This window comes from Indicator indicator, chromosome 14 (genome assembly GCF_027791375.1).
Source record: "Indicator indicator isolate 239-I01 chromosome 14, UM_Iind_1.1, whole genome shotgun sequence".
NCBI lineage: Eukaryota > Metazoa > Chordata > Aves > Piciformes > Indicatoridae > Indicator > Indicator indicator.
In genome coordinates, this window is record NC_072023.1 from 21,662,971 (window position 1) to 21,674,534 (window position 11,564).

The following is an 11,564-nucleotide window of genomic DNA, read 5'->3' on the forward strand; positions in this document are numbered from 1 at the left end:
TAATTCAAGATTCAGATGTTAAATCCTGAGGTATTTCTTCCTCACAATCATATGCCCCATTAATGTCTCTAAAATATGCTCTGTAGTGGTATATATCTGGTCCTGAATTCCCCAATCCTAGAGCTACCTTTGATTATTTGGGGTTTTTTTTAGTACTATTATCCTCACTACATGCATGAGAATAAAATAATTTATAAATTTCTCATGAGAGACTATGTGCAAAAAGTTCTTACAGTTAAGTCCAAACAATGGTTCAGCAATAAAGTCACACATTGCCTTCAAGGAAAAAAAATAAATCCAAACCAAAACAAACACACACACTAAACATCAACACCCCCCCCAATCAACCAACACAAACAACAACAAAAAACAAGACAAATAAACAAAAAGCCAAAACAACAAATTACAACTCAAAAAGCCTTCTTGAACAGGGTTTTCCACTTTGCATTTGAAAGCTAGAAAGATGCAAGATGTCCTATGCTGTGTCCTCCCCCCCAAAAAAAGAAAAAAAAAAAGGGTTTCAGCACATTATAACTCTGCAAGTTCTACTGAAATAGGTCCTTTTAAAGTCTTAGCAACAAGATACACTTTTAATGTAGCACTAACAAGTCAATTTTGATTCAGACCAGTTCCGACTAGATTTTAGACCAAGAACAACATTTCCTGGCTTTTGTTTTAATTCCAATGGCAATGCTTCTATATCAGTAACTTTAGCCCTGAAATGCTTGCATTCTCTACTGCACCAAGCAAAACAAATCTAACAATTTCCATTGCCCAAACAGAGAAATATGCAAAAGGCACATAAACAGTATCATTATTAATAGCAATTTGGATCATAGAAATCTTTCAGGTTTTATCTATATACAAGACAACCAAAGTAACCACTTGTTACCATTTTTATCTGCACTAGAACACCACATCTGAACGCTTATTTTAGCCTGTAAGCATCTTATTATGATGAAGTATATTTAGTAACACATTAAGTAGTATTGAATGAAAATATGATGCATTTCATTAGAAAAACTGACCATAAAAATGTAAACCAAATTGTAGGTTTTAGAGTCAGAAGGCTTATTAAAAAAACCTTTGAGTTTTAACTGCCAGTCATCCAAGGATAATTCCACTGAGAGCCACTGGAGTGTTCTAACTAGAATGACAATACACTAATAAATAACTCTAATTATAGTGTATTTGCAAATTCTCTGGCATTATTTTTAAGGCACGCAAGCCTATTAGGGAGCATAAGCAAAATCACATAGCTATATTATGACTTGACTATTCTGGCTGACAGATTTTGGAGCGCTCAGCACCTTTTCATATGAATTCCATCCTGCAATAACAGTACCTTAAAGAACTCCCAAGGTCTTTTAAAGATGTTTTTGGTTGGTTTGTGTTTGCCTTTTTTTTTTTTTTTTTTTTGTGGCTCAGTCTAATTGCAATGGTAATGAACTTCAAAGGACATTTAACTAACTTTACCATCAATAAAAACTGCATATTTGTTCTAATGCAAATATTACCATTTCTCTTTGCATAGTCTTGCAGTTTTAGAATTTCAGATACCATATTACCTGAAGAAAAGAGAGTGAAACTAACCATCCTGTGGTCCTATTAGTTACCATTTTTTCTACACAGGATGCTAGGGGTTCGAAGGGACCTCTGGAGATCATCAAGTTCAATCCCCCTGCCAGAGCAGGGCCATATAATCTAGCACAGGTCTCACAGGAACACATCCAGACAGGGATTGAACGTCTCCAGAGGAGACTCCACAACCTCTCTGGGGTGCCTGTTCCAGAGTTCTGTGACCCTTACAGTAAAGGAATTCCTCCTCATGTTGAGGTGGAACCTCCTCTGCTGCAGTTTACATCCATTGCCCCTTATCCTATCACAGAGCACAAGTAAGAAGAGGCTGTCCCTTCCTTCTTGAACCCAGTCCTTAGAATATACATTTATTAAATCCCCTCTCGATCTTCTCTCCAGACTAAACAGCCCCAGGGCTCTCAGCCTCTCCTCATCAGGCAGTGCTCCAGTCCCTTCAGCATCCTTGCAGACCTCTGTTGGGCTCTTTCAAGTAGCTCTCTCAAGTCCCTCTTGAACTGGGGAGGTCAGAACTGGATGCAATATTCTAGGTGGGGCCTCACCAGGGCAGAGTAGAGGGGGGAGAGAACCTCCCTTGATCTGCTGGACACTCTTCTTAATGCACCCCAGGATCCCATTGGCCTTCTTGGCCACAAGAGCACATTGCTGTCCCATGGATAATATTTCATCCACCAGGACTCCCAGGTCCTTCTCCACAGGGCTGCTCTCTAGCAGATCACCTCCTAACTTGTACTGGTGCAGTTTATTATTCCATCCCAGGTACAGGACTCTGCATTTATCCTTGGTGAACCTCATGAGATTCAATAACTTTTGTCTTGTTAGTGACCAGTAGCAGAAAAATAGCAAAAAAAAAAAAAAAAAAATATCCCATAGAGCAAGATAGCACCCCTATAACACCTTGCCAGCCACGTCAAGAACTTTGGAGCCTGCATGTTTATTATTTTCCTCCACTAAGCATTTGTTCAGCTGTAATAAACATCTGTTCAAATACCTTGCCTCTTTTTTTTTTTTTGAGGTCACGTAAATCTGTTGTATCTGCAATACTCACAAACATAACTGAAACAGTGCTTTACTGAAGCATTTGTATAATGCACAAGTTTCATCAGAAAAGTGAAAATATTAGAATACATTCAAGTTATACAAACCAAATAAAGTAAACACAAGCAGAATGTATATAGAAGTGTAGAGCAGTCTCCTGTTCGCCAGTGGGCTAACTAAACCTATTCAATTTTATGCACTTTCAGAGCCTTTAAAGAGGACTTGAGGAGCCTCATAACAAAAAACCCAACCAAATAAATATACACTAGACACGGGGTGTTTTTTCTGCAGGTGTCTCACCTTCCACATCTCTTGCATTTTCCTGCTTCAGAGGAGTGTTGTAAGCTTCAGCTAAGTACCACTCATGTCATTTTAAATTTAAATTCAAACAGACACTCCCACTGAGTTTTTGTGGCACCAGAAGTTTAGCAGGTGATGAGTTTTGAAACATGTGGCAGAGAACACCAGGAAAAGCATAAACCACTTAATTTAAGCAAGTTATTACAGCAACATTTAAAATAAATAGTAAAAATAATAAGTTTTTTTAAAGGCAAAGAAAAAAAAAAGGAGCAGTTTAGTTGCTTCGCTTCCACATTCCTGGTACAAAAGGATAGCAGTCCACAAATTACACCAAAAGTAAACAAACATCCTCAGCTGAAGAATGTCTGTTCCTTTTGGGAGTTTTGTCCCATTTTTTCCCGTTTCCTCCTCCTTTCTAACAGCTTTGCGCTCCGCGGGGCCCGGGACTGGGAGCGAGGAGGGGGAGGCGGCGGCGAGGGATCTGCAGCCAGCCTCACGGAGGAGCAAAGGCGCCCGGGCGGCCGCCTGCGGAAAGTTTGTGCATAGAGGGACAAGACGGGGCAATGGAGGAGAGGGGCGGAGGAGGAGGGCGGGGAACGACGGGGAGAAGGAGAAGGGAGGCGGAGACGAGGATAGCGCCTGTCAGTGTGGAAAGCAGGTACCTACCGGGTTCACTGGTGGGGCGGGGAGAGCCGACTGCGGGAGCAGAGAGGGGGCGGGCTGCTGGGCGGTGTTGCCGGAGAGGCCGAGCCTTGGCCCCCGCCGCTTATAAAGACATGCAGGCGGTGGGGCGCGGCCTGGCGGCGGTATGGCCGAAGTAAAGCTGGCCGTGCTAGGTGGTAGCGGAGCCGGCAAGTCGGGTAAGGAGAGGAAAGGGGGTGGCACTGGCACCGTAGCTCCCGAGGTGACTTTTCCTCGGGTTTGCAGAGGAGGGAGACGCGGGACGGGCGGTGAGGCAACCGGTGGGACCTCACTAAATCTGGCGTCTTTTTCCCTCCTACAGCGCTGGCGGTGCGGTACCTGACCAGGCGGTTCATCGGAGAGTACGCGTCCAACGCCGGTGAGCTTTGCGGAGCGCCGGCGGGCTCTGGGGAGGGGGCGACGGGAGCATGGTTGCCGCGAGGCCGGGACTGGCTGTCGCTGTGTGGGGCCTCCTCGGGGCTGGGCGGACTGCCCGGGCAACGCAAAATGCGTCTTTTCCAGCGTATATTTGAAAAAGATATGGGAGAGAAATGCAGTTTGAGAGAGCTTTTGCGAGAGATTTATGTTTTCGCTTGCTAATCAGTGAGATTTAGTGCTAAACTCTGAACGGGAATAGGCAAGGCAGCTGTCTATGGGGAGATCACACAAAACTCCAGTAGTGCACCCAGGCACAGGCGCTGGCCAATTGCGCATCCGGAAGCAGCTGAGGAGTCTTAGGAAAGAAAGATAACGGAGCTGCATGTGCAAAGCATGGGCAGATTGCATGTGCGAAGCCCATGGCAGGGGGGTTGGAACTAGATGATCCTTGAGATCCCTTCCAACCCTGACAATTCTGATTATAGTAAACTCAGTCAGAGAAGGATAAAGAAGTAGAGTGGCAAAACCCCAAAACACAGAACAGCTCACCTCTTCTATTGAGTATTTCCTCCTTGGCTCCGGAGGAGGGATGAAACATTATTTCTTGGGTGCTACTGGTTAAAGCATAACGCAGAGTCTCCTGCTTTTGCAGGAATGTGCTGATGTGGTAGCTTTGAGGAAAGCCTCACCATGCTGAGGACAGAATTTCTCATTCATGCTAGAACAAATACCTTGATCCTTAAGACACTTTTGAGATCTTGGAATATGGCAGAGCAGGACTTGAACTTTTGCATTCTGGGTAGAAGCACTATTTAACTGGTACACAAACACCCTTCTAAGTGTATCACTCCAGCTAACAAGGAATGAGAAGTTCCAAAACATTACAACGAACAGATGTCATACATCACTTTCTCTCATAAAGTGAAGGGCTCTTTAAAAAACTTTTTTACTAAACTCAGGGTAGTTTTCCATGATGCATAAGTAAAAAGGAGCTAAGCTGAATTGCACTGAATATATAAAAATTAACTTAAGCAGAAAGTAAAGTTAGAGTGGTACCAAAATACTCTACTAGTACTTACCACTATACAAATAGCGACTAAAAAGATAGATGGCTTATGTAGTTCTCAGCTGTCACATGAATTATGTGGTATGCTCTGTGCTCCATGTGTTTTCTAAGCCACCTGCAATTAAAAACAAGTTTCATTGTTCTGAGCCTCCTGAAAACCTCAGGACAGGCTTGTCAAATCTCCAGAACAATGTTTGTTGGAACATAAGTTTAGTTAAGATGAACATGTTACTGAACTGAAGATGCTGAGTAACAGCATAAATTTTGTGTATGCCCTCATTACAGTTTGATGTGTGTTTTCTGTAGTGCCAACGCCAGTTCTTGTTTCTATAGTGCAGTAACTCTGAGAAATTACACTGTAAACAGCCTGTTGATAACTAGTGTCATGAACACAGGTTGGTTACACTTGCTTAGAGCAAACAACCTGGTGCTTGAAATAGTGATGATCTTTCTGCAGTAGAGTTCTTAGGACTCTCCACCAGCACTAGCAACCCAAAATCTGATAATTGATGCTACAGAAATATTTTAGGATGTAGTCTAAGGATATAATCCTGTAAATAGTATTAGTCTAATGCCAGCTTTATGATTAGACCTCCAGTATCTATGTATTGTGAGAACTAAAGTACCAGGTTTCATGGTAAATAAACATTATTACCAAATTACAACTTTTGCACAGAATCAAAACTTGCACACAGGCTGATTGAGTAGTTTCATAATCCTGAGCCTTGGTATTGTATCAAAATGAGTAGTCATCAGCACTGAGCTGATTCTCAGCATTGGGCACCCCCTTTTACCTCTGTTTTGGAAGAGGAAAACTCAGGTTTAAAAGTATTCATCCCACTTTAATGGGAACACCACAGTGAAATGGTGTTGGCCAACCTAAGGGGTTGAGCAGTTCAAGCTTTTTTAGTGTTTCTTGAAAAAACAAAACAACTACTGAAACAAACAAGCACCCCAAAACAACTCACAAACAAAACCCCACAAAAACCCCACTGCAACAAAAAAGCCCCAGAAAACCACAACAGAACCAAAAAAATATGGCCTCCTTTCTACCTCAAACAAATCAAAACACAAGCAAACAAAAAACAAACTCAATAAACCCTCACTATTATTAAATCTTAATTTGCCACCTTTTCACTTCCATCCTCTGTCACTGATGTTGTTTTTCTTTGGATACATTTTAGAATGCATCTACACTAAACACCTGTGCCTTGATGGGAGGCAGATACACTTGGAAATTTACGACCCTTGTTCACAGGTAAGAATTTTAGGGGGCAAAGAAAGGCTCTTTTTCATTCTAAGTGTGTAATGGTAAAAAGATTCAGGGAGTTACAAACTTTTTGTCTTTGGAATTTGTGCTTACTGGGCTTTTTAAAAAAAAAAAAACTGAAATGTATGGTTGCTGTTGCTCAGAACTGGCAAGCACTTTTTCACTTCATGGAAGAAGCCCTTCATCGCTTACATTTTCTGTAAATGCTTTTGCATTTGGAGTATTACTAAGAAATAACTTTTCCCACTTCTGCCTTGTATAGGTAAATATGGATATAAGTTATAGGACTGTGTGCACTTTTCTCAAATACCCTAAGTGTATGAAATTCAGTATGTAAAGCAAGCCCTGTTTTAAATGTCTGCAGAAATGGTCAAAGTAGACAGGCCTGGAAGTAAGACTCTCATTCACAGAACAGATCCAAGGAAAGCCATAATGCAGGCTTGTACATGTTGACAGCTGAACTTTGATCACAATAAACCGCTTTGGAATAAAGATTTTTGTATTAATTTCTTTCTTGTTGTTACAGCAATAGAGATATTGAGGTACTGTGTTAAACATGTAGACCTATGTTCATCTGTCTAATTGCATTAGGTCACAAGGTCCCCTTTTGGGCACTGACTAAGACAGTGAGTGCTAATGCTGAAGTGGAAATGTCTCATCTACACTTAAATATAAGGACTGTAAAACTTAACCCAGAAATGAAGCACCCAGCAGATCAACCTTCCTAGAGACAAGCAATAGCAATGCTTGTTCCAGAGCAACGGGGATCCTGAAATAGTCACTGAGCCATACAACACTAAGGACTCCTCCCTTCCCTTACAGTCTGTTAGAATCTGCTGTTCTGTGGACTTAACTTCCCTCAGACTACTTTCCTAAGCCCATCCACAGCTTTCACTTAGTGCTGTATTAAATTCTGTGGCTTGTGAACAATTCTTGTTAGCACTCTGACCTGTCTAGTACCAGTTCTTCCTTAGGAACAAGGCCTAATTTTAGCTGTATGTTGCTGCTTTCCTGGTAACTTCTTAGTGCTTGCAGAGGAGTAGGTAATGAGTGGTGGTGGTGGTGGTACTGCCTTTTGTCCAAAAGAATTGTTGATTTTGGAAAGAGATGGACGAGATCCAGAGGTCCTGTATCCTATCGGAGCAGGGGGAAAAAAAAATGCATGTTCCAAGAGGCCGGTCTGGAGAAGGAAGAGTTGTCATTTTTGGTTTTGCTCCCTGAAATCTTTCTGCTCTCTTAGTCTTCCCTCTAGTCACCTCAGCATTAAAAAAACTGTTGTATTAAAGGTACTGAAGTTTTCAGGCAGTTGACACAGACTGCATTTGGTTGGAAAGTACCCTCAAAGGTCATCTTGTCCAACATCCCTGCAGTGAGCAGGGGCACCTCCAACCACATCAGGCTGCCCAAGGCCACATAGAGTCTGATGTTGAATGTTTCCAGGGACAAGGCCTCAACCACATCCCTGGGCAGCCTGTTCCAGTAGTTCTGGAAAATGGGTTCATCTTGTCTTTTTCATGAATCCCCTTTCACTGCCATCATTCAGTTACCAACCCTCATAGAAAGTTACAGCCTTCCCAGTCCAGCTGTCTGTGATGTTCCAGATGTTGCCCTGATACTGTGCAAATCAAGGGAGCTAGGACAGGATGTTAGTGGAAATGATATTTTGCAAGTTGCAAAAATGCTAAGCTGGTGAGGGCACAACTTAGTCCTCAAACTTCTATTCCAGGTAGGTTTTCTATGAAGCAAAAGTATTTTAACTCATCTTGCATCACATGGTCTTCCTAGCTGCTACCAAGTTAGCTGCAGGAATCAACCAGTTCAAAATAGTTTTAAAAATTACGTTCCTTAGCTTAGTTGGACAACTTGCAGCTGTTGCTTTCTAGAAATCATAGGTGTGACTGTTTATTGGGGTGAAAGGACTCAAGGATTGGTATAACCTCATTATGACTTGAGTGAGTTGTCATTAGCTTTATTAAAGTCAGCTGCAGATTGAAAGGAGTTTTGTTTTGTGGGTTCTTTTTTTTTTTTTTCCCTAGCTTTCTCTAGTATTTCCTGTTGGGAAATACTGTTTCAGACATGAACAATGCAAAGAAACAATAGAACAAATGAAGAGATAAAAGAAAATAATCAAGCCTAGTGTAGTCAGAATATTAGAAACAGACAAAACAGAGCTATAACCAGAAACTGCACAAATATTGATCACTCCTGCATATTTCATTCTCTTTGAACTGCAGAATATTCAGCATAAGCAATGGCTGTATAGGTTATGCAATTTTACTGTCTAAAGTGTAAGTTTTTCATCATGAATTAGGTGGGTATCCAAAACGCCATCTGTAGTGATGGTTATTTATCAGACTTTTGGATCAGAATTCACCTGAATTCAGTGTCAGCACCTGTGCCTATTAATACCTTTTTGCAATAAAAGATACAACATTTTCACATTCACAGTGACAAAGGAAATGCTCTGAAGTGACAGCAGTAACATCCTTTTTGCATGTGAATTTGAACTTCTTTCAGCCACAGCAGGGGAAGCTCTCCCTCACAGACAAGCTCCACTGGGCTGATGGATTTATTATTGTTTACGACATCAGTGACAGAGCATCATTTGCATTTGCAAAAGCATTGCTGTACAGGATCCGAGAGTCTCACATAGGAGCTTGTAAAAAGTAAGTGACATTATTTTTTTTTTCCCCCCTTGACAAACATACAAAAAAGCTGGGAACGCTTCTATGAGCTGTAGGCATCCTAGCATCAATTAAAATTCAGCAGCATCCAAGTGGCGTAACACAATACCGACAGTAAGGTACCTGAAGGTAAACTGTGTGCAATCTATTTCACTGTATCCAAAGCCAAGTACACCAAGACTTTTGTTCTTGCTTCTTGCAGCAGTACTGTTCAAATAATTGCCATAAATCTATCTGTTGCGAATTACATGGGTAAAAAGCTGTCATAGTTTGTGCTTTTACGCTCCCACTCTCTTACCATTTGAGATGCCAGTGTGGGGGTTGAAGAAAGCATTTCCCACAATTCAATGAATGTCTCCAAAACTGCCTTTAGCAATTACCCTAGCAGTATTTGTGCACATGGGTGACCATATGATAAGAAACAAACTACTTACTTCCATAAAGAACCACCAGAATTACAGGTCTGAGTACATGTAATGTGTTTTCCTGCATCAGTCAGCTGTGGTGCTTTCCTAAATAAATGGGAACAAAATAACAGAATCCTACAATGGCTTAGAATCCTAGAATGGCTTAGGTTGGAAGGAACTTTAGAGACCTACTCCAGCCTCCCCACTATGGCCTTTTCATAGGCCTCATCCAGCCTAGCCTTGAGCACCACTGGGAAGGAGACTTCCACAACCTCTGTGGGCAGCCTATTTCAGAGTCCTACCACCCTTGTACTGATGAACTTCTTCCTAAGATCTAGTCTAAACCTACTCTCCCTCAGCTTAAAACCCTTCTCTCTTGTCCTGTTGCTAGACACCCTTATGTCAAGTCCCTCTCCAGCTTTCCTGTAGGATGTCTTCAGGTATTGGAAAGCAGCTATAAGGTCCCCCTGGAGTCTTGAGTAAGGTGAACAACCCCAGTTTCCTCAGCCCGTTCTTGTAGCAGAGGTGCTCCAGCCCTTGGATCATCTTTGTGGCCCTCCACTGGACGTACTCCTAACAGTTCTGTGTCCTTATGATGGGGACACCAGAACTGGACACAGTATTTCAGTTGGGGTCTCACAAGAGCAGAATAAAGGAGAAGAATCATCTCTCCTGACCTGCTGACCACACTCTCTTGATGCAGCCTAGGATGTGATTTGGTTTCTGTGCTGCATGACGGCACTGCTGGCTCATGCTGAGCTTCTCAATCAATCAATGCCCCCAGGTTTCTTTCTTCAGAGCTACTCTCAACCCACTCTGCACCCAGCCTGTATTTGTGCCTTATACCAGAAGTGGAGTGAAAACAAACCAACTTTTCTGGTTTACTGCTGACCTTTCTTAATTAAAGTTTATCTGGAAGGAGTAATTTTAGCAAAAGCTTGGAATAAGGGTTCCTGTGTTCTCTTCTGAATTTTGCCACTGGTGCATCACTTTGATTCTCTTGTCTTATCTGCAAATGGAGCTAATGAGCAGCTTGATTCTTCATGAAGTCTAGGAGCTGACAAAGTACTCAGTACAGAGTATCAAAACTGTAGTGAATGAAAAATATGTGAGGTACCAAAATGAAAACTTGTAGGTAGAGAATAACTTGTCTGGAAAATCCTTTGGTGTTTGACTATGGCAAATGGAAAACTCTTAACTCCACCTGAAAAGGTTGTTAGGGGCTTGGTTTGCTCTTCTGGGTTTTTTTGCAATGCTTTTTATCTTAAACATGCAAGCTTCTCATACACACTGTGTACAGCACAGTATTACAACCTATCTTTTCTCTAACTGGAACCTTTTTCATTTCAGAATGATTGAGTCATCAGTATTTTTGGTTGGCAATAAACAGGATTTATGCCACATGAGGGAAGTTGGCTGGGATGAGGGACAGAAACTGGCAAAAGATAACAAGTGCCAATTCTGGGAATTGTCTGCAGCAGAACATTATCAAGAAGTTGTGGCAATGTTCACAAAAGTCCTGAAGAATATCACATCGAATTTCAAAGTCAAGGAAAAGAGACGACTAAGTGGATCAAAGTCAATGGCCAAGTTAATCAACAATGTGTTTGGAAAAAGAAGGAAATCTGTGTAAAAGAAAAAAAAAAAGATGTTTTTTTCTTGAAGTAGGAACAAGCTGAAGTAACAGAGCACAGGCGCCTCTTGGGAATCAGTCCATTTCTTCCTAAGTTCAGTGTCTGTAGGAGAAGACATCATCCAAAGGCAGAATACAGTATGGTCAAATGGACAAAGTCTAGATCTAGAAGATATTCTCTTTCCAATTCTACTACCGATCAACTATGTTAAGGCTATGACACTTTAAGCTGCTCCTCTCACCCTTTATCTGGCAAGTTCTACAGAGGGGATTTTTAGTCTGTATTTAACACTAACGTCATCTTGGATAGAGCTTCTAGGTACGACTGAAGTATAAAACAGTTATTTCCAATAAACTCAGGCTAGCTGCTCCAAACCTTCAGAGTTCTGAGCAGTAGTTTTATGCAAGAACATTTGCACTAAAGAAAAGCAAAATACTGCTGCTTCATGTGATAATGTATTTAACTGAAGGAAGGATGGCAGAGTTCCTCGCCTGCTTAAAGATGCCTAGC

At 41.7% G+C, this 11,564-nt stretch overlaps 1 protein-coding gene across 1 annotated transcript; it reads left to right on the forward strand.

Moving 5' to 3' along the window:
* Positions 1–3,739: 3,739 nt before the first annotated feature.
* RERGL (RERG like) lies at positions 3,740–11,053 on the forward strand. Its single transcript, XM_054386993.1, has 5 exons — positions 3,740–3,794; positions 3,938–3,994; positions 6,244–6,317; positions 8,847–8,995; positions 10,771–11,053. The coding sequence occupies exons 1-5, from the start codon at positions 3,743–3,745 to the stop codon at positions 11,051–11,053; spliced, it is 615 nt and encodes a 204-aa protein (XP_054242968.1). The 5' UTR covers positions 3,740–3,742.
* Positions 11,054–11,564: the final 511 nt, after the last annotated feature.